General features: G+C 71.8%; 2 protein-coding genes across 2 annotated transcripts; one reads left to right on the forward strand and one right to left on the reverse strand.

Annotated features, from left to right (window-relative positions):
* The first annotated feature begins 1,947 nt into the window (after window positions 1-1,947).
* TEKT4 (tektin 4) lies at window positions 1,948-5,940 on the forward strand. Its single transcript, XM_051828576.3, has 6 exons — window positions 1,948-2,924; window positions 3,171-3,241; window positions 4,498-4,641; window positions 4,909-5,131; window positions 5,268-5,422; window positions 5,681-5,940. Exons 1-6 carry the CDS (start codon window positions 2,391-2,393, stop codon window positions 5,895-5,897), a joined length of 1,344 nt encoding a protein of 447 aa, XP_051684536.3. The 5' UTR covers window positions 1,948-2,390; the 3' UTR covers window positions 5,898-5,940.
* Window positions 5,941-13,440: 7,500 nt separating this feature from the next.
* Window positions 13,441-20,400, reverse strand: SSTR5 (somatostatin receptor 5). The gene is made up of 2 exons (XM_051828575.3): window positions 20,282-20,400; window positions 13,441-15,437 (listed from the first exon to the last, which is right to left on the reverse strand). Exon 2 carries the CDS (start codon window positions 15,401-15,403, stop codon window positions 14,291-14,293), a length of 1,113 nt encoding a protein of 370 aa, XP_051684535.1. The 5' UTR covers window positions 15,404-15,437; window positions 20,282-20,400; the 3' UTR covers window positions 13,441-14,290.
* Between the last annotated feature and the right edge of the window lie 3,701 nt (window positions 20,401-24,101).

Below are 24,101 nucleotides of genomic sequence, written 5' to 3' on the forward strand. Positions count from 1 at the left end.
TGTCTCAGGTCCCTCAGTCTCAGGTCCCCCATGTGTCTCAGGTCCCCCCCAAGTCTCAGGTCCCCCCGTCTCAGATCCCCCCGTCTCAGGTCCCCCACGTCTCAGGTCCCCCACGTGTCTCAGGTCCCCCATGTCTCAGGTCCCCCACGTGTCTCTGGTCCCCCACGTGTCTCAGGTGCCCCCCATGTCTCAGGTCCCCCACGTGTCTCAGGTCCCCCATGTGTCTCAGGTCCCCCACGTCTCAGGTCCCCCACGTGTCTCAGGTCCCCCAGTCTCAGGTCCCCCCGTCTCAGGTCCCCCACATGTCTCAGGTCCCCCACGTGTCTCAGGTCCCCCACGTGTCTCTGGTCCCCCACGTGTCTCAGGTGCCCCCCATGTCTCAGGTCCCCCACGTGTCTCAGGTCCCCCATGTGTCTCAGGTCCCCCACGTCTCAGGTCCCCCACGTGTCTCAGGTCCCCCAGTCTCAGGTCCCCCCGTCTCAGGTCCCCCACGTGTCTCAGGTCCCCCAGTCTCAGGTCCCCCACGTGTCTCAGGTCCCCCAGTCTCAGGTCCCCCCGTCTCAGGTCCCCCACGTGTCTCAGGTCCCCCAGTCTCAGGTCCCCCCGTCTCAGGTCCCCCACATGTCTCAGGTCCCCCACGTGTCTCAGGTCCCCCACGTGTCTCAGGTCCCCAAGTCTCAGGTCCCCCACGTGTCTCAGGTCCCCCACGTGTCTCAGGTCCCCCATGTGTCTCAGGTCCCCCACGTGTCTCAGGTCCCCCATGTCTCAGGTCCCCCACGTGTCTCAGGTCCCCCCCATGTCTCAGGTCCCCCACGTGTCTCAGGTCCCTCAGTCTCAGGTCCCCCACGTGTCTCAGGTCCCCCACGTGTCTCAGGTCCCTCAGTCTCAGGTCCCCCATGTGTCTCAGGTCCCCCCCAAGTCTCAGGTCCCCCCGTCTCAGATCCCCCCGTCTCAGGTCCCCCACGTGTCTCAGGTCCCCCACGTGTCTCAGGTCCCCCACATCTCAGGTCCCCCACGTGTCTCAGGTCCCCCAGTCTCAGGTCCCCCACGTGTCTCAGGTCCCCCACGTGTCTCAGGTCCCCCACATCTCAGGTCCCCCACATGTCTCAGGTCCCCCACGTGTCTCAGGTCCCCCACGTGTCTCAGGTCCAGCCCCTGCACGTGTGTTTCACAGACCACCCTGCAGGTGCGTCTGATCCTGCCTCCTACATGTCCTAGATGCCACCCCCACACATGTGCACCTGAGATCCCGCCCCCTGCACGTGTGTGCCTCCGGTCCCGCCCCCATATGTGTGTCCCAGATTCTGCCCCATCACAGCCTCCTGGGGACCTGTGGGGCCGTGGTGACACTGGCCTGGCACCAGCTGGAGAGGCCGGCCGTCAAAACCAGAGTGACACTGCTGCTGCCCCAAGGCCTGTGTGGGGACAGAGGTCACACCCATCTTGAAGGAGCCGAGGCCCAACCCCTGCAGGAGAGACAAGATCACTGGCCCTGAAAGCAGAACCGGCTGAGGCGTGGCCCCTGGGCGGCGGTGCCTGGGGCCAGTACTGCTGACCGGCATCTGGCTTCCTGGCCAGGGCAGGAGCCAGCAGGACACTGGGGAGTGGGGGCCCGCCCCAAGCCCCCATCAGCCCGCGTGTGCCTCCCGGTCGTCCTCGTCCTAGGGACACCCTGTGCCCTGCCTGCCCATCCACGAGATTGGGCTCCAGGTGCCCCACAGGGCCGTCCGGGGCCTCGGCCTTCCCGCCACCTATGCGGTCTGGCCCGAGCCCCTGGCCGGCCGTGCAGACTGCTGGGCGGCTGGCGGGGTCACCTTCCTTAGGCCGGGTCGCCTGCCCGGCCACTGTCCCCTCCTGGGCCCCGGCCGCATGTCGGGGGCTGGATGCAGGCAGCTCCGGCGCATAAAATTCAGGCTCTTCGCAAAAAAAAAAAAAAAAAAAAAATGGAGCCAGGACTGGCCCCTGGTGGACCCCAGGCCTGAGGCCCGGGAGGAGATGGACGGGGCCGGCGGGGGAGCCGGCGCGGGGCGGCGTCCTGCGGCCGACGGCGCCCTCTGCTGGCCAGGTCGGGCATCGCGGCGGACCGGGTGTGTGGCTCGGGCCCCGGAGTGCGGGGCGCTGCGGGGCGCTCCCCGCCCGGGCGGGCAGGCCGCGGCGGCGCCCGGGCAGGGGTGCGGGGCTGGCCCGGGGGTCTCCGCGGCACGCGGGCGCCTGGCAGCGGCGGGCTCTTTAAGACGGAACCCCGCGGCCGGGCCCTTTAAGACGGAACCCCGCGGCCGGCCCCATGTGTGCGGCGTCTCCAGGGCGACCAGGACCGCGCGTCCAGGGCGACCACGCTGGCCGCTGGCCGCTGACCGCTGACCGCTGGCCGCAGCCTTCCCCAGCCGGCCATGGCGCAGTCGGACGTGCTGCTCACGCGGCAGCCGGCGCCGCAGACGGTGCCGGCCTGCGAGCTGCCCCGCAAGGAGCCCGCGCTGGCCTGCAACACGGGCGCGCACACGTCCGCGGGGCTGGCCACCGCGGGCTTCCGCACGGCGCGGTACCTGCTGGACGAGTGGTTCCAGCTGGGCTACGCGCGCTACCACCAGGCCTTCGCCGACCGCGACGGCTCCGAGCGCCAGCGGCGGGAGAGCGCGCAGCTGGCGGCCGAGGCGGAGGCGCTGGCGCGGCGCACGCAGCAGGACTCCACGCGTGCGGTGGGCGAGCGGCTGCAGGACGCGCACGGCTGGGCCGAGGAGCTGCGGCGCGCGGCGGCGGGGCTGGGCGCCGAGACCGAGCTGCTGCTGGCGCAGAAGCGGCGGCTGGAGCGCGCGCTGGACGCCACGGCCGTGCCCCTGTCGCTGGCCACCGACGGCCTGCAGAGCCGCGAGCGCCGCCAGCAGCCGGACCTGGTGCGGGACCGCGTGGAGGTGGAGCTGCTGCAGGTGCGTGGCGAGCCGGGGTCTGCGGAGGCCGCCCCGCCCAGAGCACGGGGCTCCCCGCGGCGAGGACCCGGGTCCCGGTGCGGGGGACGAGCGTGCAGCCCCCCGCAGCCCCCGGAAGAAAAGCCCGCCCTCGCCCTGCACCCGACAAGGAGGCGCGCGCCCAACCCGCCATGAGGGCTGACCCGGGGGTCCCCCCCAGCCCCGGAGTGGGGGGGCGTGCTCAGGAGGGGTCTCTCCCCCCCCCAGGAGGCGGAGCTCATCCGGAACGTGCAGGAGCTGATCAAGAGAACCATCGTGCAGGCCGCCAACCAGATCCGGTGGGCGGGCGCGGCCGGCACAGCCGTGGGGGACGCGGCCCGTGGGGGCCTGGGCGCGGCCCGTGGGGGACACGACACAGCCGTGGGGGACACGACACAGCCCGTGGGGGCCACGACACAGCCCGTGGGGGCCTGGGCACGGCCCGTGGGGGACACGACACAGCCCGTGGGGGCCTGGGCACAGCCGTGGGGGACACGGCCCGTGGGGGCCTGGGCACAGCCCGTGGGGGCCACGACACAGCCCGTGGGGGACACGACACAGCCCGTGGGGGACACGACACAGCCCGTGGGGACACGACACAGCCCGTGGGGACACGACACAGCCCGCGGGGACACGACACAGCCGCGGGGGACACGACACAGCCCGCGGGGACACGACACAGCCGCGGGGGACACGACACAGCCCATGGGGGACACGACACAGCCTGTGGGGGACGCGGCCCGTGGGGACCTGGGCACAGCCCGTGGGGGACACGACACAGCCCGTGGGGGACACGACACAGCCCGCGGGGACACGACACAGCCCGTGGGGACACGACACAGCCCGCGGGGACACGACACAGCCCGTGGGGACACGACACAGCCCGCGGGGACACGACACAGCCGCGGGGGACACGACACAGCCCATGGGGGACATGACACAGCCCGTGGGGGACGCGGCCCGTGGGGACCTGGGCACAGCCCGTGGGGGACACGACACAGCCCGTGGGGACACGACACAACCCGTGGGGGACACGACACAGTCCATGGGGGACATGACACAGCCCGCGGGGAGACACGACACAGCCCGTGGGGGACATGACACAGCCCGTGGGGACACGACACAGCCCGTGGGGACACGACACAGCCCGTGGGGGACATGACACAGCCCGTGGGGGCCTGGGCACAGCCCGTGGGGGACACGACACAGTCCATGGGGGACACGACACAGCCCGTGGGGGACACGACACAGTCCATGGGGGACATGACACAGCCCGCGGGGAGACACGACACAGCCCGTGGGGGACATGACACAGCCCGTGGGGGCCTGGGCACAGCCCGTAGGGACATGACACAGCCCGCGGGGGCCACGACACAGCCCATTGGGGCACACGGCCCAAGCACGGCTTGTAGGGGGACACGGCCCCAGGGCTCAGATGTCACAGCCGGGCGCCTGGCACTGGCCGAGGGTGCCAGTTCCTGCCCAGCGGGGGTGGGGGGCCCAGGGGCCGGCACGGGGGAGGGGCCTGGCCCTGAGCGGCCACCCTACTGCCCAGGCTGAACCGGGAGCACAAGGAGACGTGCGAGATGGACTGGTCAGACAAGGTGCAGGCCTACAACATCGACGAGACCTGCGCCCGCTACCACAACCAGAGCACCGACGTGCAGTTCCACCCGCACTCCACCAAGCTGGAGGAGAGGTGCGGCCGCCCCCGCGGGCTGCCCCTGCCTAGCCCTGGCCCCTGAGGCCCTGCGCGCAGCCCCTCGGATGGGCGCCCCCGCCCGAGCGCCCAGCATCGCCCAGCTGCACCCGGGACCTGGGACGGGAGGGGCGGCCCCAGGCTGCGGGCTTGGCCGCGTGCGGCCAGCAGAGGGCGCGCGAACGCCGCGCATGGCCGGGCCCCGGGGCGGGGGGCGCGGCGCGCGAGCTGGGCGCGCCCCCGACCCTGGTGCCCGCGCTCGCACAGCGCCTCCACGCCCGAGTCGTGGGCCAGGTTCACCCAGGACAACCTGCTCCGCGCCGAGCGCGAGCGCCAGGCCTCGGCCGACCTGCGCGCGCTGGTGGACTGCGTCCTCACGGACGTGGCCGCGGACCTGCAGCTGCAGGGCGACGCCGTGGCCCTGGCCTTCGGGCAGCGCTGCGAGGAGCTGGAGGACGCCAGCCACAAGCTGCAGCACCACCTGCGCAAGGTGCGGGCGCTCAGGGGCCTGAGGCTGCCCGGCGGCCGGGGCGGGGCCGGGGTGGCCGCGGGAGTGCGCGGGAGTGGGCGGCGGGCCGGGTGGACTCCGTGGCCCTGACCGGCCGCCGGGGCGGTGTCCTGCGCAGACGCTGCGCGAGATCACGGAGCAGGAGCACAACATCGCGGCCCTGAGGCAGGCCATCAAGGACAAGGAGGCGCCGCTGCGCGTGGCCCAGACGCGCCTGTACCAGCGCTCGCAGCGGCCGGGCGTGGAGCTGTGCCGGGACAACGCCCAGTTCAGGTGCGCCCACCCCGGCTCGGCCACGCCCCCGCGGGCATGAGCTAGACCGCCGCTCCGGACCCCACCCCAGGAGAGGGCCCTGCCTTGCCCGGGCTGTCCACGCCATGAGGGAGGGGGCTGGGGTCTCAGGGCCCCTCTTCGGCCACGCCCCGCTCAGGGAGCGAGGTCTCCGCTCCCCCGGCCGGCCGGCGCCCACCCCGAGGCAGGAGAGGTGCAGCCAGGGCCGCCCGGGGTCCTGAGCGGCGCCCCGGCCCGCAGGCTGGTGAGCGAGGTGGGCCAGCTGGACCTGGCGCTGTCGGCGCTGCGGGAGAAGCTGCTGGAGGCGGAGCGGTCGCTGTGCGCCCTGGAGGACACGCGCAGGAGCCTGGAGCAGGACCTCGCGGTCAAGGCCGACAGCCTCTTCATCGACCGCCAGAAGTGCCTGGCGCTGCGCGCCCTCTACCCCACCGCCTCCCGGCTGGCCGGCTACGAGTGACGGCCGGGCGAGCCCCTCCCCAAATAAAGAGCACGTTAGCTTGCGCGCTCGCGTCCTCTGCGGCCGGGGGCGGGGTCAGAGGGCGCGAGGCCACCCCCAGGGCCCGGCCTCAGCTCCGGCACGCGGAGCTGACTCAGTGGTCCGCCAGGCCGAGCCCCGGCCAGCGTGCTGACCGCAGGACCCTCCGCTGGGCCGGGCAGACGGATGGGGGCTGTGTGGAGCTGCGGCTAGCGCCCCAGAATGGGGCCCGGGGTGTGGGGGTGGGAGACCCTGACCCCCAGGGGGACAGGCAGGAGACCAGAGGTGCCCTGGCCACGCAGGGGTGCGTGCTGCCCAGCCCCGTCCACCTCGCCCACCCAGGCAGGGCTGGAGCTCAGTGGGGACTGGCACTCCCATCACTGCCTCGCGGGCGCCCACCGTGGCCTGGCTCACGGCGGGGGCCACAGTGCTAGTCCCTGCCCCTGCTGCCACCACAGGCAGCTGGGAATTCAGAAGGCACTCAGCCAGGTTGGGGGGAGTCAGGCCGCCTGGGGGCGTGGTCAGTGGGGGACAGGAAGGGCCTGGTGGAGGAGGGGTGTGGTCAGTAGGGGGCAGGAAGGGCTTCCTGGAGGAGGGGGCATGGTTAGTGGTGGCAGGAAGGCTTCCTGGAGGAGGGGCCATGGTCAGTGGGGGCAGGAAGGGCTTGGACTCCCCCTCACCTCTCACCACAGCCATCGGATCCTTGCTGGCCCTGGGATGCCCCTCCCTCGGCCTTGAGCCCCATGGTTGGTGGGGGTGGGGCTCGGGCTGTTGCCCTTCACTTCCTGTGGGGTTGGGGCTTCGGGCAGCTTCGAGGCCCTGGAGAGCAGGGTCCCTGTCGTCTGGGGGTGGGGTGGGGTGGGCCTGGCCCCCAACCCGGCCCCCAACCCAGCCCAGCCTCCAGCCCCCAGCCTCCAGCCCTGGGCCTCTGCCCACCAGGTCCCTGGTCCCTGCTCAGCCCGGAGCAGCATGGAGCCACCTCCCTGTCCCCCGCGGCCCCTGAGCTGTGGGAGGGGGGTGAGGGCTCCACGCACTGTAGCCAGGAGGGCGTGAGGAGTGGGGGTGGAGGCTGCCGAGCCCCCGCTGCCCCGTCCACTGTCCTGTGCTGGCCTCAGGCACAGGCCACGTGTCCCCCGGGTGGCGGGCGGCAGGGCCAGGGGCCCCGATGACCGAGTGTCCAGCTGCTGTGCCCGCCTGGGCAGCCGTCAGGACCTGAGGGACACGTCTGTGAGCACTGGGGAGGTGACATGGCCACTCGTCCCATTCGGGGCCCCAGAGGGTGGGGGGCTGGCAAGGAGGGGCGTGGCCCAGGCTCCTCGTCGGCTGGGGGGGGCCAGGCTCCTCCTCTGCTGGGGGGGGCCAGGCTCCTCCTCTGCTGGGGGGGCAGGCTCCTCGTCGGCTGGGGGGGGGCGTGGGCCAGGCTCTTCCTCTGCTCCGGACAGGCGGCCGGCGCCGGCACAGACGCCAGGTGGCGCTATAAGCACTGGTTTTCTCTCTCCTGCTGCCCCGTGCGTTTCACAGCGGGAGAGGCCCAGGGGCCCTGACCGCTGGGCCCCCCAGGACGGGTCTGAGAAGCCCCCACCTCCGTTTCTGGGCCTGCAGGACAGCGTTCCTGATTCTCACCCGCGGCTGCCCAGCCCTCACCGAGCCCACCGGCACGCAGGCGGCTGCTGACCAGAGGCCCTGGGTGCAGCCCCCACGGCGGGTCAGGCTGCCCCCGAGGGCGCAGGGCGAGGCCCGCCCTCTGCCCACTCCGGCTGAGCGGCGCCCCTGCCCTCCTGCCCCTTCTGGGAGAGTGGGGCGGGGTCTGCGGTGCCCTGGGGTCAGCTCGTGCTGTCTGCCGCGGGCTCAGGCCCAGCCTGGACACAGCCCTGGCAGGTGGGGGCAGCTCCGCCCACTCCAGCGCCCTCCAACAGGTCTTCATGGTCAGCCCGGCACGTGGCCGTGCCCGGAGCCCAGCCCTCTCGGCGTCAGGCCACGGCCCCCTGTGCTCCCAGAGCCTTGGCGCACACGCACTGCCGGCCAGCTGCCTGGCTCCTCCCGCTCCGGCCGAGACCCTGGGCACTGCCCTCCCGAGCCCACAGCGTGCCCAGCAGCGTCCACCTCGCCCACCCAGGAAGGGGTGGCGCTCCGCAGGAGCTGGCCCCTCCCAGCACCGTCTCCCCGGGCTCCCGCCGCCCCTGGGGACCCTGCGGGACGCCCTCTGCGGCCTGGCTCTCGGCGGGGGGCCGCGGCGCTGGCCCGCCCTCCGTCGTCACGGAGATGCGGTGGCTGTCTGAGCCCGGGCTATTTCTGTCCTGAGACTTGGTGTCCTGACGCGCTGAGTCACCCTCCGCCTGCTGACCACGGCCTGCACACACCTTCCCAGCCCGTCCAGATGCCCGGCCACTCACCGCACACTGGCTGCCCACCGAGGGCCTTCCGGGGCTGGAGGGTGGTCGTGCGGTGTTGGGAGGGCCCGAGGGCCTCCAGCGGGTCACTGCCCCGTAGCCGCTGAGGCTCACCCTGCCCAGCCCTGTCCAGGGCCAAGCGGCTACAGGGTGTGGGTCCGTCCCTCAGTGTCCATCCCATCAGTGTCTCCGCTGGGCGTGGGGTGCAGACGGGGGAGCCCGGAGACCAGCCCCAGCCCCTGGCTGCCCCTTGGCCTGTGGGAAAAGCCCCCGCGGGGGGGCCCTTGCAGAGGAGGACCAGGCTCGGCGGGGGCGGCTCTCTGGCCACGCCGGCGCCGCCCTCGGGCGGGTGGCCTGGAACCCAGGAAGTGGCCCCTTGCCAATCACCACGTCCAGGTGCCGGGTCGTCCCTGGGCCCAGGGTCAGAGCAGGGGTGGACAGGGCCCCATGTGGACTTGGCCCCCCCTCTGCACCCGGGTTCCCCACTGACCTGTGAGGTCTCCATCAGCTGAAGGCTGGGCTGTCGCGGGGACCCCGTCTGCCTCAGGCACCTGGTGGGGCCCAGGCCAGGGGTTCCCTGCTGGGGTGGCTGAGCGCCCACACACAGTATGGACCCCGGCCAGACCCCCCAGCCCCTCACCACGCTCCACCCCGTGGCAAGGCCGCCCCCGTGAGCCGCCATCCCAACCTGTTCAGGCCGAGCTGTCCTGCCCAGACCCTCCCCTGGACCTGGGGCTGGAGGGTGGCCGAGGGCAGGCCGGGCGGCGCGCGGAGGGGCCCTGAGAGTTTTGGCCGGGAGCGGCGGGGCGGCCCGGGGCTGCGGTCTCAGCCGGGAAACCACGGCCGCCAGTGGTGTGCAGCGCTCCTTCAGAGGCCTGCAGCCCAGGGCGGCACAGCCGAGGCTGGCGGCCGACGCCTGCAGCGAGCCGGGGCGGGCAGGGCCGGTGGCCCGGATTCCCAGGCAGGGTCTGTGGGGTGGGGGGCTGCTGTGACGCAGGCGTCGCGTGGGAGTCCAGCAGCCCTGGAGTGGGTCAGGGTCTGCCGGGGCCCCGCGGGGCAGCTCCCCTCCACAGCTCCTCCCTGGGAGCTCGGGGTGAGGGGCCTGGCTCTGGGGGCTGGGTGGGGGAGCCCCCCTGCCCCCACAATGGCTCCCCCTTTGCCAGGTGCGGGGCCCCCAGCACGGGGCACCAGGACACCCTACTCCAGGCAGCTGGGTTCCTGCTACAGCACAGGGCTCGGGCCAGGGAGGGGCACCGGGGACAGAGCGGCCCCGGGGCCCCAGCGTCCTCCTCCTGCCCGTGACCCCTGTGACCCCCGGGGCCTCGGCGTCCTCCTCCTGCCCGTGACCCCCAGGGCCTCGGCGTCCTCCTCCTGCCCGTGACCCCCGGGGCCCCGGCGTCCTCCTCCTGCCCATGGACCCTCAGCCCCCGACGAGGGGCTGCCCTGTCTCCGTCTCTCAGGCCCTGGGCGGGAGGGCAGCTCCCACTCTCCTGCTCCTGGTGCAGGTGCTGCCCACAGGGGCCTGGCCGGGGGTCCTGCTATCGCCTGGCGTGGCCGCCCGCTGGCCCTGGCGCGTACACCTGGAGGAGCCGAGAAAGCCGGTGCCCACGGCAGGGTCAGCTGCTGGGGGCAGCGCTGGGGACAGGGCATAGGTGTAGAAGGCCACAGGCCCAGTGGCTGGGGAGAAGGCCCCGGCCTGTCCCCACCTGGGTCACCGAGCTGGGCGGAGCTCCCGGCCGCACTTTGGCCCCTTGGCCTGCAGCGGCTAGACGAGCCGGCCCGGGTGCTTGGCAACAGGTGAGCTGGTGCTCCTGGGGCCGCGGTGCCAGGGTCCGTGCCATGGAGCGGGCTCCGGGCTCTCCCCTGCCTCCAGGCCCCGTGTGTGCCCCGTGCCCCGGACGGGCCCTGGCTGTGTCCTTGGCATGCTGCCCACCTTGCCAAAACGCCCGGTGCATGGCTGGCGTCCGGGGGAGCTGCCTGGGTGCCGCGGTCTGGCTCAGTGGGCACTCCGCCCTCCCTGGAGCCAGGCAGCCTGGCCGCTCCAGGCCCGCCCAGCCAGGGGCCTCCTGCTTGGGCAGCTGCCCGGGGAGGGTCTTCGCAGCAGGGAGTCACGGCCACCCCAGGGCAGGGGCCCTGGTGCTCCCCGAGGCCGCCCTGTGCGGGCAGCGGAGAGAGCACTTCCTGTCTGTGCGGAGACGGCCGGCGCACATGGCCTGCCCCGGCTTCTCTGCCTGACGCCCGGAGTATCGGGGCCTCTCCCTGGCCTGGGCAGGCCACACCTGCCACCCACTCCCCTGCCCATAAGCAGAGTTGTTATGAACTTGGAGAACCCGGTTTTAAATTGGGCAAAAATAGCATCGCAGAGGACCCGGAAGATGGAGCGCGCAGGATTCGAGTTCCGGGTGTCCCTCGCGCATTGTGTGCGCTGTGCTGTCAGAGCAGCCCCGAGGGCGTGGACAGCGGCCACAGCCCAGCCCCGTCGAGGGACGGTGGACGGGGTAGGAAGCGCTCAGCCCCGCGTGGGAGGAGATTCCGGAAGCAGTGGGAGTGTGCGTGAAGGAGGCCGGGCGCAGAGCCGGCCCTGGGGGAGGCGGGGCCCTGGGTGCAGGACGGGGGCTCCCTGAGGGGCAGCGCCCCACTCTGACCGCAGGGCTCCGGGCGGGAGCCACACGCTTTCCACAGCGTGGAGGATGTGTGCCGCGCTCATTCAGGAAAGCAAAGTGGAAGAGGTCCCAGCTGGTCACGACTGACCACGTGCAAGTGACCATGTGAAAGTGGCCTGTGTCGGTGCTGAGATGAGGTGGGGGGCCCGAGACCTGGGGGGACCTGAGACAGACGTGGGGACCTGAGACAGACGTGGGGGGTCTGAGATGTGGGGGGACCTGAGACAGATGTGGCCACACCCATGGCGGGGGTCCAGCAGTGGGCTGGGGGCTGAGATGGGTGTGGGCGGCAGAGAGAATGGGGGGGGGGCCTGGACTCCAGCTTGCAGGCTCTGGGCCGCTTCCGCAGAGCTGACCCCTGGCCCTGCCCCCAGTCCCCCCTCTGGGTGTCCCTCACTTCTCTGCTGCTGTGTCTGCCCTGTCCATCACTCGTGTCCCCCTCATCTCTGCCAGGCCCCCCCACTCCCGGGGATCCCTGAGGGAGGAGCAGGCTGACGGGGGGTCCCATCCAGGGCACCCCAATGTCACAACTGCTGGGAGCCAGCCCAGCCTCGGTTTCTCTCCCAGTCACCACCCTCCCCCCCCAGCACTCTGCCCTGCTGGGCAAACAGACACTCCCACCCCTCCAGCCGCCCCCGCCTGCCGGATGTCCCCACAGGCTCAGCCTGGGCGTCACTGGAGCCCCGGGGCCAATAAAACCCACTGATGCGGACGGAGCCCCAGAGCGGCCGCCGCTCCCGCCCACAGCCCCGCACTGGCTCTGGCCGCCAGGGCGGGGCTGCGTCCTGGGACCCACTGTGGCTGCTCAGGGCTGTCTGCCCTGCCAGGCCTTTCTTGGGGGTCTGGGCACCGTCCATGCTGACCACGCCTCGTCCCTTGGACCCTCCTGAGACACCCCCGGCTCCGCCCCAGGCCTGCCCTGAGCGCTGATTCTGCCTCCTCAACCCCCCAGGAGCCCTCGGCCCGGGCTCAGCTCTGCTCGCCGTCACCGTGTCCAGTCCCCCCCCCCAGCCAGGATCAACCCCTGGAGGCAGGGCGGGGGCCCTGCACCTGCTGCTGTCCCCGCCCCGCCCCTCCCCCCAAGCTATCACACACGCTGTTCCCTGTCTGGGATGCTCCCCCCAGCTGGGATCCTCGGGACCCAACCCCACGTGGGCACACAGCACGTGGACCCACCATCTGTTCTCGGGCTCCGCCTGGCTGGGGCTGTGGCTGGGAAGACAGAGGCCCGGGCCCAGCCGCGGGGGCAACCTCTGAGCTCCCCGTGTGGGGGCTGCTGGGGACCCCGAAGAGGAGGCCACGTGGTGGGGAGGGCGGTGTGGGGATGTATGTGGCCCTGATGAAGATGGCCGTGGGTCAGGCGGCCTGCACGTGGCTGGGGAGCCTGGAGGGTGGGCGGGGGAGCAGGCCCTGGGCCAGGTCTGCAGCACGTTCGGGGCTCCAGGCTGCAGGGGGCGGGGGCTCAGTTCCCGACACTGCCCTAGCAGGCCGCCACATGGGGCGTGGTCAGCATCTTCTATGGCCTCCCCGGGTGGGTCCTCCAAGCTGCTGGCTGCCAGGGAGGAGGGGGCCTTGGTGAGGCGAGGAAATGGGGGGCAGAGAACCCAAGGACCCCCACCCCCACCCCTATGGGTCCCACAGCCAGGGCCACAGCAGGGCAGCACACAGACACATGTGTGCACACACAGGCACAGGTGTGCACACACAGACACAGATACGCACACACAGACACATATACGCACAGACACAGGTATGCACACACAGACACATAAACGCACACACAGGCACAGGTGTGCACACACAGACACAGGCATGCACACACACAGGTACGCACACACAGGCACATGTATGCACACAGACACAGGTATGCACAGACACAGGTACACACACAGACACATATGCACACAGACACATGTGTGCACACACAAACACATATACGCACACACAGGCACATGTACGCACACAGACACAGGTGTGCACACACAGACACAGGTATGCACACACAGGCGCACACGGGTGCTGCTGGCCTCTGCACCCCTGCAGGGCACTGCTGGCGGCCAGGTCCTGGGTGACAGGCACACTGGATGTCAGATCAATCAGGAGGAATTGATCCGGGCGGATTTCCGAGCCATCTGCTTGTTCCCCAAAGCATCTGAGCGGAGGGACGTTGTGTTCAGTCTCCGGGCAGGGAGCAGGCAGACCAGAGTCCCCTGGCCTGGGCCCCCGGGATGCCGGTCCCTGCGGGGGAGCCTCAGACGCGGCCTCGTGGAGACCCCATGCCCACAGGGCCCAGAGCTGGAGGGGTGGGCTCCCGGGGACAGCGCCCCCTGGGCCCCGTGCCACCCCGGTCGTTGGCCCTGTCCCCCCCCCCCCGCCGTCACTGGCTACAGGCAGGGGTGTGGCCTTGTCTGGCGCTGCCCAGGCCGGGGCGGGAGGGTGTCTGCTTTGCTGCCCTCGGCTCCGGGAGCAGTGTTTGCTTTGGGAAAGAATCAAACATTTATTTCCAAGTCGTCCAGGGAGCAGGTTGTCCAGCTCGCGGGCTCTCCTCACACCTGCGTCCGGGGTCAGTGCTGAGGCCAGCACTGGGCAGTGACCCCGTCTGTCCTCCTGGGGGCACCAGGCAGACCACAGACGCTCAAGCGGGGCCTCTGGGGCCAGGCCCAGAAGGCTCGGGCACACAGGCGCGGGGCAGCGGGGCTGGGGACGCAGGACTCCTCGGGGGCCCTGCGTCTGCTCCCTATACAGACACAGCCCTCGGCCGCCCCAATCTGCCCGTCCCCCCAGCCGCTGTCCCGAAGCAGGAGACAGTGCCCTGCCCTCCACACGCCCCCTGCCCCCGCCGGCTGGACCTCAGCAGAAGTGAGGCCTCCTGTACGTCCCCACTCGCCCTGCCCCACCGCCCCTCACCCACCGGGCACTCAGACGCAGGTGGCGGCTGAGCCAAGCGGGGAGCCCCCTCCCAGGGCGGCACTGGTGCTGGCCAGGGATGCACAGCCACCCTGTGCAGGACGCCCAGTTGCACCTCGTGTCCCAGCAGACGGCTCCCCTCTGGGCGTCCTTCTCCTGGATCCAGAGGCCCGGGCTGGGGGTGGGAGGGGAGGGTGGAGACACCCTGGGGAGAGCCCGTCACAACCCCCACCTTCCCGGCCCGAGAGCAGGCTGAGGGCGCTGCCCCTCACGGCCTGGTCTGGGAACCCCCTCCACACGGCATCCAGGCTCGCGGGCCCCAGGCCGGGGGCAGCTCAGCCCCTACGTCCCGGGGTGGTGGGCACAGGCAGGAGACAGGGCAGCGCCCACCATGGGCTCCAGGCCGCCATGGCCATCACAGCCTGCTGGTCTGCATGAGCCCGTTGGCCTCTGGGCCAGGGGCGGGCAGCGTGGCCTCCCGCGGCCGCGCACCCTTCTCCACGGGGTCCGCGTCCTCGGCGCCGTAGCCCCTATGGAGGCACAGAACCTTCCGGAAGCTCTGGCGGAAGTTGTCGGAGAGGAAGCCGTAGAGCACGGGGTTGGCGCAGCTGTTGGCGTAGGACAGCACGACCACGGAGAAGTAGAGGCCGGCGGAGGCGGGGCCCTCGGGCAGCGTCACGGCCAGGTTCACGATGTTGAGCAGGAAGAAGGGCAGCCAGCAGCCCACGAACACCAGCACCACCACCACCACCATGCGCGTGAGCCGGCGCTCTGAGCGCCGCCGCCGCGGGCAGCCCGCCCGCACGCCCGACGCCTTGACCTTGACCACGATGAGCAGGTAGCACAGGCAGATGACCAGCAGCGGCCCGAAGAAGCCCAGCACGGACGTGTAGGCGATGAACGCGGCGCCCCACAGCCCCACGGGCTCCGGCCAGCTCAGGTTGCAGGTGCCCCAGCCCTCCTGCACTTCGGCGAACAGCGGCAGCGGCAGGGACATGAGCAGCGAGAAGGCCCAGACGGCGGCGCTGGCCAGCTTGGCCACCTGCGGGCGGCGCCAGCGGGCCGAGCGCAGCGGGTGCACCACGGCCAGGTAGCGGTCGACGCTCATGACGGTCAGGCAGAAGATGCTGGTGAACTGGTTGATGCCGTCCAGCGTCATGACCAGGCGGCACAGGAAGGGGCCAAAGGGCCAGTAGGAGACGGCGTTCTGCGTGGCCAGGAAGGGCAGCCCCAGCATGAGCAGCACGTCGGCCACGGCCAGGTTCAGGATGTACACGTTGGTGACCGTGGCCATCTTGGCGTGGCGCAGGACCACGTAAATGACCAGCGTGTTGCCGCCCAGCCCCACGGCGCACACCAGCAGGTACAGCACGGGCACCAGCACCGCCCGCACCCCGGCCGAGGGCGCCAGTCCCGCCAGTGTCCCGTTGTGGCTGCCTGCAGGGGCGGCCACCGAGGAGGAAGAGGAGGGGGAGGGGGAGGAGGCGTTCCAGCCCGGTGCGGCGGCGGCCGGGAACAGGGGCTCCATGGCGGCCCTGGGGCCAGCGCCAGCCCGCGTCTGTCTGCAAGAGAAGAGGGCGGGGCGGGGCGGTGAGGGGAGCGTCCGCCCAGGCCCCGCGGCCCCCGCCCAGCGGCCAGCGGGGTTAGTCGCGCTCAGCTTGGCTCGGCCGGGAATCACATTAAGCAAATTGTCTGGAAAGCGATCCAGGAGAGGAAGGAGCCCTGGCCCGCCGGGACGGGGGCAGCGGGCCGGGCCGCCAGCCCAGACGGAAGCCGTCTGTCCATGCGAGGTGGCTGCCCGGCGACTGCCCCTCCCCGCGGCTCCTCGGAGCCCTGCGGGGAAGGGGCCCAGGAACAGCAGGTGCCAGCACCCGGGGGCCCACGGAGCACGGGCAGAGGGGACGGGTAGGACAGCGTGGGACAGCCCTGAACCGGCCGGCCCCCCGGGGTGCCCAGCCTGTGCCAGCTGCGGTGGCCCCGCCAGCGTCTCCGGCCTCCAGGGCATGTGTCCACGCCCCCCGCAGGCCCTGCTCCAGGGCATGTGACCATGGGCTACGGGACCAGGGGACAGCAGGACGGGGAGGTCGTCACAGCTTCCGGGGCGCAGGTGGACACTGCTCTGGGGCACTGGCCGGGGCGGGGTCCGACCCCACACGAGACGTCTCTCAGGCCCCTGGCAGACAAGGTCCCTCCCACCCCAGGCGGGCAGCAGCGAACACAAAGGAACACGTGCAGCGCATGCGGGGGGGGCCGCGGGGGGCGGGGTGGACGGGGTGTCCCCCCCACAGGGACAAAGGGGAAAGAGGCAGACGCAGAGGCGCCACGGGCCCGGGAGAGAGTGGTGAGGTCGCGCCCAGTACAAGTGGTGCGTCAGAGGTCACGTGTGCCAGAGGTCGCGCCCCTCAGACAGGGGTCACATGTGTCAGAGGTCTTCCTGTCAGACGGGGGTCACGTGTGTCACAGGTTGCACCCCTCAGATGGTGGTCACGTGTCAGAGGTCACACCCCTCAGATGGGGGTTGTGTGTCAGGTTGCACCCCTCAGAGACAGAGGTCACGAGTGTTGGAGGTCGCGCCCCTCAGAAAGGGGTCATGTGTGTCAGAGGACATTCCTGTCAGATGGGGGTCACGTGTGTCACAGGTCGTGCCCCTCAGACAGGGGTCATGTGTCAGAGGTCATGCCCCTTAGGAGTTATGAGTGTCAGAGGTCACACCCCTCAGACGGGGGTCACATATCACACCCCTCAGACGGGGTGATGAGTGTCTAAGGTCACGCCCCTCAGACGGGGGTCACGAGTGTTGGAGGTCATGCCCCTCAGATGGGGGTCACGTGTACCAGGTCACATCCCTCAGATGGGGGTCACGTCAGGTCGCGTCCCTCAGATGGGGGTCATGTGTGCCAGGTTGCACCCCTCAGACGGGAATCACGTGTGCCAGGTCGCGCCCCTCAGAGGGGGTCACGAGTGTTGGAGGTTACAACCCTCAGACAGGGGTCACGTGTCAGAGGTCATACCCCTTAGGAGTCATGAGTGTCAGAGGTCACAACCCTCAGATGGGGGTCACATGTCAGGTCACGTCCCTCAGACGGGGTCATGAGTGTCGGAGGTCACGTCCCTCAGATGGGGGTCACGTGTGCCAGGCCGCGCCCCGCAGGCAGCTGTGACGCGGTGGGCGCCCGTCTCAGCCACTGTGGGACTTGGCTGTCTGGAGCTCTCACGGAAACCGCGCAGGGCCCAGCCCAGGCTCGACCTCCCCACGGCAGCCGCCGCCCCCGCCCCCGCCCCGCTCCCGAGGGCTGCCCCGCGACACCCCTGCTCCCTGCTCCCTGGGAGCCTGCAGGGACGGCTCCGCGTCTGGGTGCCAGTGGGAGTGGGTGTGGCAGTGGGAGCGACCCGCGGACAGGCGCTCGGTCTCCAATGAATGAATGAATGAATGAATGTTTGAATCGCGCCACGCCGGGGTGCCTCAGGAGAGGCAGGGACGAGCTACTAGGACGTAAACCCGGTTCCTAGGGGGACAGCGAGCAGGTGTCTTTCCTGAAAGTACAAACCTTGAGTGTGAAAAGCAGTCACTTGGACGAAGAAAAACACAAGTCAGGCTCGGGAGGTGCACAGCGCCCGAGCAGCGGACAGGGCCTGAGCCGGCCGGGCAGACCTGGGGGGGCTGTGGGGGCCTGAGCCGGCCGGGCAGACCTGGGGGCTGTGGGGGCCTGAGCCGGCCGGGCAGACCTGGGGGCTGTGGGGGCCTGAGCCGGCAGACCTGGGGGCTGTGGGGGGCCGGGCAGACCTGGGGGGGCTGTGGGGGCCTGAGCTGGCCGGGCAGACCTGGGGGCTGTGGGGGCCTGAGCTGGCAGACCTGGGGGCTGTGGGGGGCCGGGCAGACCTGGGGGCTGTGGGGGCCTGAGCTGGCCGGGCAGACCTGGGGGCTGTGGGGGCCTGAGCTGGCCGGGCAGACCTGGGGGCTGTGGGGGCCTGAGCCGGCCGGGCAGACCTGGGGGCTGTGGGGGGCCGGGCAGACCTGGGGGGGCTGTGGGGGCCTGAGCTGGCCGGGCAGACCTGGGGGCTGTGGGGGCCTGAGCTGGCCTGGCAGACCTGGGGGGGCTGTGGGGGGCCTGAGCAGGCCCTGGGGGGCTGTGGGGGGCTGGGCAGACCTGGCAGACCTGGGGGGGCTGTGGGGGGCCTGAGCCGGCCGGGCAGACCTGGGGGCTGTGGGGGCCTGAGCCGGCCGGGCAGACCTGGGGGCTGTGGGGGGCCGGGCAGACCTGGGGGGGCTGTGGGGGCCTGAGCTGGCCGGGCAGACCTGGGGGCTGTGGGGGCCTGAGCTGGCCTGGCAGACCTGGGGGGGCTGTGGGGGGCCTGAGCAGGCCCTGGGGGGCTGTGGGGGGCTGGGCAGACCTGGCAGACCTGGGGGGGCTGTGGGGGGCCTGAGCAGGCCCTGGGGGGCTGTGGGGGGCCTGAGAGGGGCGGGGCAGACCTGGGAGGCTGTGGGGGGCCTGAGAGGGGCTGGGCAGACCTGGGGGACTGTGGGGGCCTGAGCCGGGCAGACCTGGGGAGGCTGTGGGGGGCCTGAGAGGGGCTGGGCAGACCTGGGGGGCTGTGGGGGCCTCCCACAGGTGGGGTGAGACAAGATCTCTGCTTAAAAAGGCGAGGTGGGAGTTGGGGGTGACCAACTTCCAGGCAACGCCCAGGAGTCCCCGTGGCCCTGGGCGAGGGGCGGGCAGGTCTGGCTGGAGCCTGCTCCCACAGGGGCCGCCGGGCGGAGGTGGGCAGAGCTGGCCGGGCACCCCACCCGCTCCGGGAGCACATGCGGTTCCAGCCCGGCTCTGCTCCCTGCTGCCGGGCGCCCTGGGCGGCAGCGCTGACGGCCCTGCCACTCCCGTGGGAGGCACCGGCTCGGGCTCTGGCCTGGCCCAGCTGTGACTGCAGTGGGCGCTTGTGGGTGAACCAGGGACAGGAACTCTGTGTCCCTGTGCTCTCCAATAAACACAAAGCTCAGGGGAGAAACCAGAGTTCAGGGGTCTCAGATGAGGCCGAGCCGCCGGGTGGCTGTGCAGTGGGCAGGGGGCGGTGTGGGGGTCCAGGCAGACAGGACGCACGGCCCGAGGGGGGCTCCTCACGCAGGTCCTGGCACCCCGGCTCCGCCGTCCAGGCCCCGGCTCCACCGGCCAGGCCCTGGCTCCGCTGTCCAGGCCCCGGCTCCACCGGCCAGGCTCCTGTGGCTCTGAGACCTCAGGGCAACCGGGCCCAGGAACAGGTCTGCGGGGGGCACGGCCATGCGAGGGGGCCGCCACACTCAGACGGGGCCCTGCACCTGTTTTCCTGGGGGAGGGGCTTTTTGGCTGGGAGACAGCCCCCCCGCAGGGCTGTGCTCAGCCAGCAGGTCCCCCACACCCGCCCTGACACTCAGGACCCTGGGCTGCCCCCCCAACCCTCCTGGCACAACCCTTGTGTGCCTGAGCCTGGCTGCTGGGGGTGGGGGCTGCCGAACATGGGCAGGGGGCAGAGAGTGGGGCGGTGCCTGGAGTTCAAGGCACACCCCCCAGCGCTGCCCCGGCTCTGGCCCCTCAAGAGGGCCCTGGGGGCGGGGCCAGCTGGGGCCCAGGCCACCCCTCCCCGCTGGCCTGGCAGGACAGCCCAGCCTGGAGAGGCTGAAGACGGCTCTCTGGGCCTAGCATCTCGCCCTGGGGCCCACACCCCACCAGGGGGCCACGCGGGGTCCCCGGGGAAGGTGGAGGGGATTCCTGCCTCAGACACCAGGCTCCACCCCACCCAAGGGCCTGGCCCAGGCCCCCTCCCGGAAAAGCCCCCTCCCGGCACAAGCCCACTGAGCGCTGCGGGGCCCACCTCGGTCGGAGCGATGGCAACCCCTAGCCCGTCCCCCACACCCCAGGGGCCCTCAGCAGCCTGTAGTCAGCAGCAGCACCCTCCCCACAAGGGGAAACTGAGGCAGGGGTGGGCTGGCCTGAGTACCCCAGCTCCTCACAGCCCGTGTACTCTGGAAACCCCGGTCACCGTTTCAGACCCGAGGCCGGCCGCTGGTCCTCGCCCCGCCCCCCGGCCCCATGTTCTCTCCCAAGACACCAGGGAACCAGCGCTGCCTTCGGGTTGCTGGGCTCGCCAGGCGGCGGGCAGGCCCCCAGGACCCTGTGACGGTCCACAGCGCCCTCCCTTCCCGGGAGGGTTGCCCGGAAGTCGGGGGCTGCAGGGTGCAAGCGCCCTCCCGGCGGCCGGCGGAGCCGGCGGTCAGCGCACACCCGACCGCCTCGCGCCCAACCGCGGACGGCCCCCCCCCGCCCCACCGGACAACCTGCGGCGCTCGCCCTGGCCCCTGCTGCCCGCACCCTCCCCAGCCCTGGAATCCCCCCAGTCGGGCCACGACCCCGCGCGCGCGAGGGCAGGGGGCGCTCACCTGCGCGGCGGCCCGCGGAGCCGGTCGGGTGCTGCGCTCGCTCCGGGCGCCGGGCGCCTGCGGGGCGGGGAGGGGCGCGTGGGGCGGGGGCGCCCGCGGGGCGGGGCGGGGCGCGTGGGGCGGGGGCGCCCGCGGGGCGGGGCGGGGCGGGGCGCGTGGGGCGGGGGCGCCCGCGGGGCGGGGCGGGGCGCGTGGGGCGGGGGCGCCTGCGGGGCGGGGCGGGGCGGGGCCGTGGGGCGGGGGCGCCCGCGGGGCGGGGCGGGGCCGTGGGGCGGGGGCGCCTGCGGGGCGGGGCGGGGCGCGTGGGGCGGGGGCGCCTGTGGGGCGGGGCGGGGCCGTGGGGCGGGGGCGCCCGCGGGGGCCGGGGCCGGGGGCGGGGCCCGGGAGCTTCACCTGCCTGGCGGCCCGCGGCGCCCAGACTCCGGAGTGCGTCGCGCTGGCTCCTCCTAACGGTCCAGGCCCCGGCGCGTACTCTTGCCGCCCGCCGAGTCAGGGAAAATGGGGTGCGCCCGCCCCAGGAGAAGCACCGGGCACTCGGGCTTCCCAGGGATGAGAAGGGGTTGTGCCGGGGACGGCGGTGGGGTTGGAGACCTCGGGCACCTGCCCGGCTCTGGCCCTCACGGGGGTCTCGCTTTCCCGCCAGCTCTCTGGGGCTCCCAGGAGTACGCGGGGTTCAGCCGACACCTGCAGTGTGGGCAGGCGGCCCGGAGGGTGTGGACAGGAGCCGAGGGTGGGCAGGGAGAGACCGGCTGGGCGAGGCTGGGAGCCCCGGGCCAGGCCCTGGGGTGGTGCCCACGGGTGCTGGCGGCTCCCAGGAGGCTGGGTCCCTGGGGGGGTCTGTTGTGGGGGTCGGGAATGGCGGCTCGTTGGTCCCTGGCTTCTGCCCTGCTGCCCGGCAGGGCCCGCGGTGCCTGCCCTGGAGCCGACGCTGCAGTGCCGGGGCCTCTGGCCTCTGACCTGGCCGGGGACAGGGGACAAGGGGACAACGGGACAAGGGGACAAGCAAGCCGAGGGCAGCTGCCCCCCACCCGGCCCCAGCAGCCCCCTGCAGCATCTGTGGACAACATGGACGGCTCTGTCCATGGGCTCAGAACCCGCAGAGCCGACGGGGCCGGTTTGTAAAGGGGGCGTTTCCGACCGAGCAGTGGAGCTGGAGAGAGAAGCAGGCACACGGGCCCTGGGCGGCGAGCGGCCGGGGGCGGGAGTGGTGCCGGGAGCCGAGCCGTCTCTGCCTCGCTCTCTAGCCCCCAGCACAGCCAGCGGCCGGGGGTGGGGTGGGGAGATGGGGCAGACAGTGTCCAGCCGAGGCGGCTTTGCCGACAGCGGCGAGGCCACGGAGAGCAGACGGGAAGCTGTGGAGGCTGAGCAGACGCTGTGGGGGAGACCCTGTGCTGGGGGCCCCGGGGGTGACACTGCCCTGACCTCCTCAGCCCCCCGCCCACGGAGGCCGCTCCCGGGCCAGGCCTGGAGGGCTGCCCCGGGAGAGTCACCCCTGCTCCCCAGCCAGGTCCCCAAGCCCCGTCCCCAGCCCACTCAACCTCACCCACCAGGGGCTCCCTCCAACCTGCCGCTGCCTGCAGGTGCCTGGGCACAGCTGGCGCCTCCTGGGAATGCAGGAGGGACACGGCCCAGCAGCCTGCCCGGGCCCCTGAGACCGGAACCCCGGGAGCCCTGATGGCCAGAGGTGGCCCGGCTGCCCCGAGCCCCTCCCGCACCCCAGCCGGCAGGATCCAGCTAGGTGAAGTGGGCGGGACGCTCAGACAGTGCCGATGGGTGTGGCCCAGGAGCCATGGCAACGGGACAGTGGCCACATGGACTCCCACGGGGACCCGTACCCTAGCCGTGACCCACAGGGGCCTGCGACACCCCAGGTGCAGCTGCCTGCTCTGAGACAAAGGCCGGTCCAGTGACCCCTGGACTTCAGCCCCAGGCTAGAGCACCCCATGAGGGAAGGAGGGGGTGTGGCCCTGTCCGGCCGCCTCCCGTCACCCACGACACGGCCTGGGGCTCGCCCACCTCCGTTTCTCCTGTGAATGCCCTCAGTTCAGATGACCCTTCCTCCAGGAAGCCCCTCTGGGTCTCGGCCGTCTCAGGGCCCAGCAGGCAACAGCTTCCTGGGGCACCCCTGCCCACGCCCCTGTGCACTCCTGCCCACACCCCTGTGCACCCCTGCCCACACCCCCAGGACACCCTGCACACGCCCCCAGGACACCCTGCCCACACCCCTGTGCACCCCTGCCCACGCCCCTGTGCACCCCTGCCCACACCCCCAGGACACCCCTGCCCACGCCCCTGTGCACCCCTGCCCACACCCCTGTGCACCCCTCCCCACGCCCCCAGGACACCCCTGCCCACACCCCCCTTTGCACCCCTGCCTGTGGGGAGCAATCCGGACTAGACTAAGTTACTCGAATTAAGACTTATTCTATGCATCTGCTCTCCCACAATATGGCGCTGGGAGAGAACAGCTTCCGCGCAGCTGCCTCCAGTTCAACCAATTAACTGTAGGACTTGCTCCTGATTGGAGAGCAGCCAAGTTGGGATTGGCGGAGGAGGACTATAAAGGAGGAGAGAGACGGCATGCACGAGGAACATCTATGGGGAACATCTAAGGGAACCCGTGCAGCCCCCGAGAGAACCGGCCGGCAGTGTGCCGCTCCCCTGCGGAAGTGGGGAATGCGGCCAGGGGGAACTGCCCTTCCACGGAGGTGGAAGGGATAGTAGCCAACCCGGGAAGAACCAGCAGCAAACCCGGGGAGGGCCGAGCAGACGAGAGAACAGCGCAGGGTCCTGTGTCGTTCCTCCACGAAGAGGGGGAGCGACACCTGCCCACGCCCCCAAGGCACCCTGCCCACACCCCCAGGATACCTCTGCCCACGCCCCCAGGACACCCTGCCCACACCCCTGTGCACCCCTACCCATGCCCCCAGGACACCCTGCCCACGCCCCTGTGCACCCCTGCCCACGACCCCAGGGCACCCCTGCCCACACCCCTGTGCACCCCTGCCCACGACCCCAGGACACCCTGCCCACACCCCTGTGCACCCCTGCCCACGCCCACAGGGCACCCTGCCCATGCCCCTGTGCACCCCTGCCCACGACCCCAAGGCACCCTGCCCACAACCCCAGGGCACCCCTGCCCACGCCCCCAGGACACCCTGCCCACACCCCTGTGCACCCCTGCTCACACCACCAGGGCACCCCTGCCCACGCCCTCAGGACACCCCTGCCCATGCCCCCAGAGCACCCCTGCCCACACCCCTGTGCACCCCTGCCCATGCCCCTGTGCACTCCTGCCCACGCCCCCAGGATACCTCTGCCCCCGCCCCCAGGACACCCTGCCCACGCCCCTGTGCACCCCTGCCCATGCCCCTGTGCACCCCTGCCCACACCCCTGTGCACCCCTGCCCATGCCCCTGTGCACCCCTGCCCACAACCCCAAGGCACCCTGCCCACACCCCCAGGGCACCCCTGCCCACGCCCCTGTGCACCCCTGCCCACACCCCTGTGCACCACTGCCCACAACCCCTGTGCACCCCTGCCCACAACCCCAAGGCACCCTGCCCACACCCCCAGGGCACCCCTGCCCACGCCCCTGTGCACCCCTGCCCACACCCCCAGGTGCACCCATCCTCACGCCCCCAGGGCACCCCTGCCCACACCCCCAGGGCACCCTGCCCACATCCCCAGGGTACCCTGCCCACGCCCCTGTGCACCCCTGCCCATGCCCCTGTGCACCCCTGCCCACACCCCTGTGCACCCCTGCCCATGCCCCAGGGCACCCTACCCACACCCCCAGGGCACCCTGCCCACACCCCTG

The sequence above is a fragment of the Oryctolagus cuniculus genome, chromosome 19, assembly GCF_051225735.1.
Source record: "Oryctolagus cuniculus isolate XC-2025 breed Fujian yellow rabbit chromosome 19, ASM5122573v1, whole genome shotgun sequence".
Taxonomy (NCBI): domain Eukaryota; kingdom Metazoa; phylum Chordata; class Mammalia; order Lagomorpha; family Leporidae; genus Oryctolagus; species Oryctolagus cuniculus.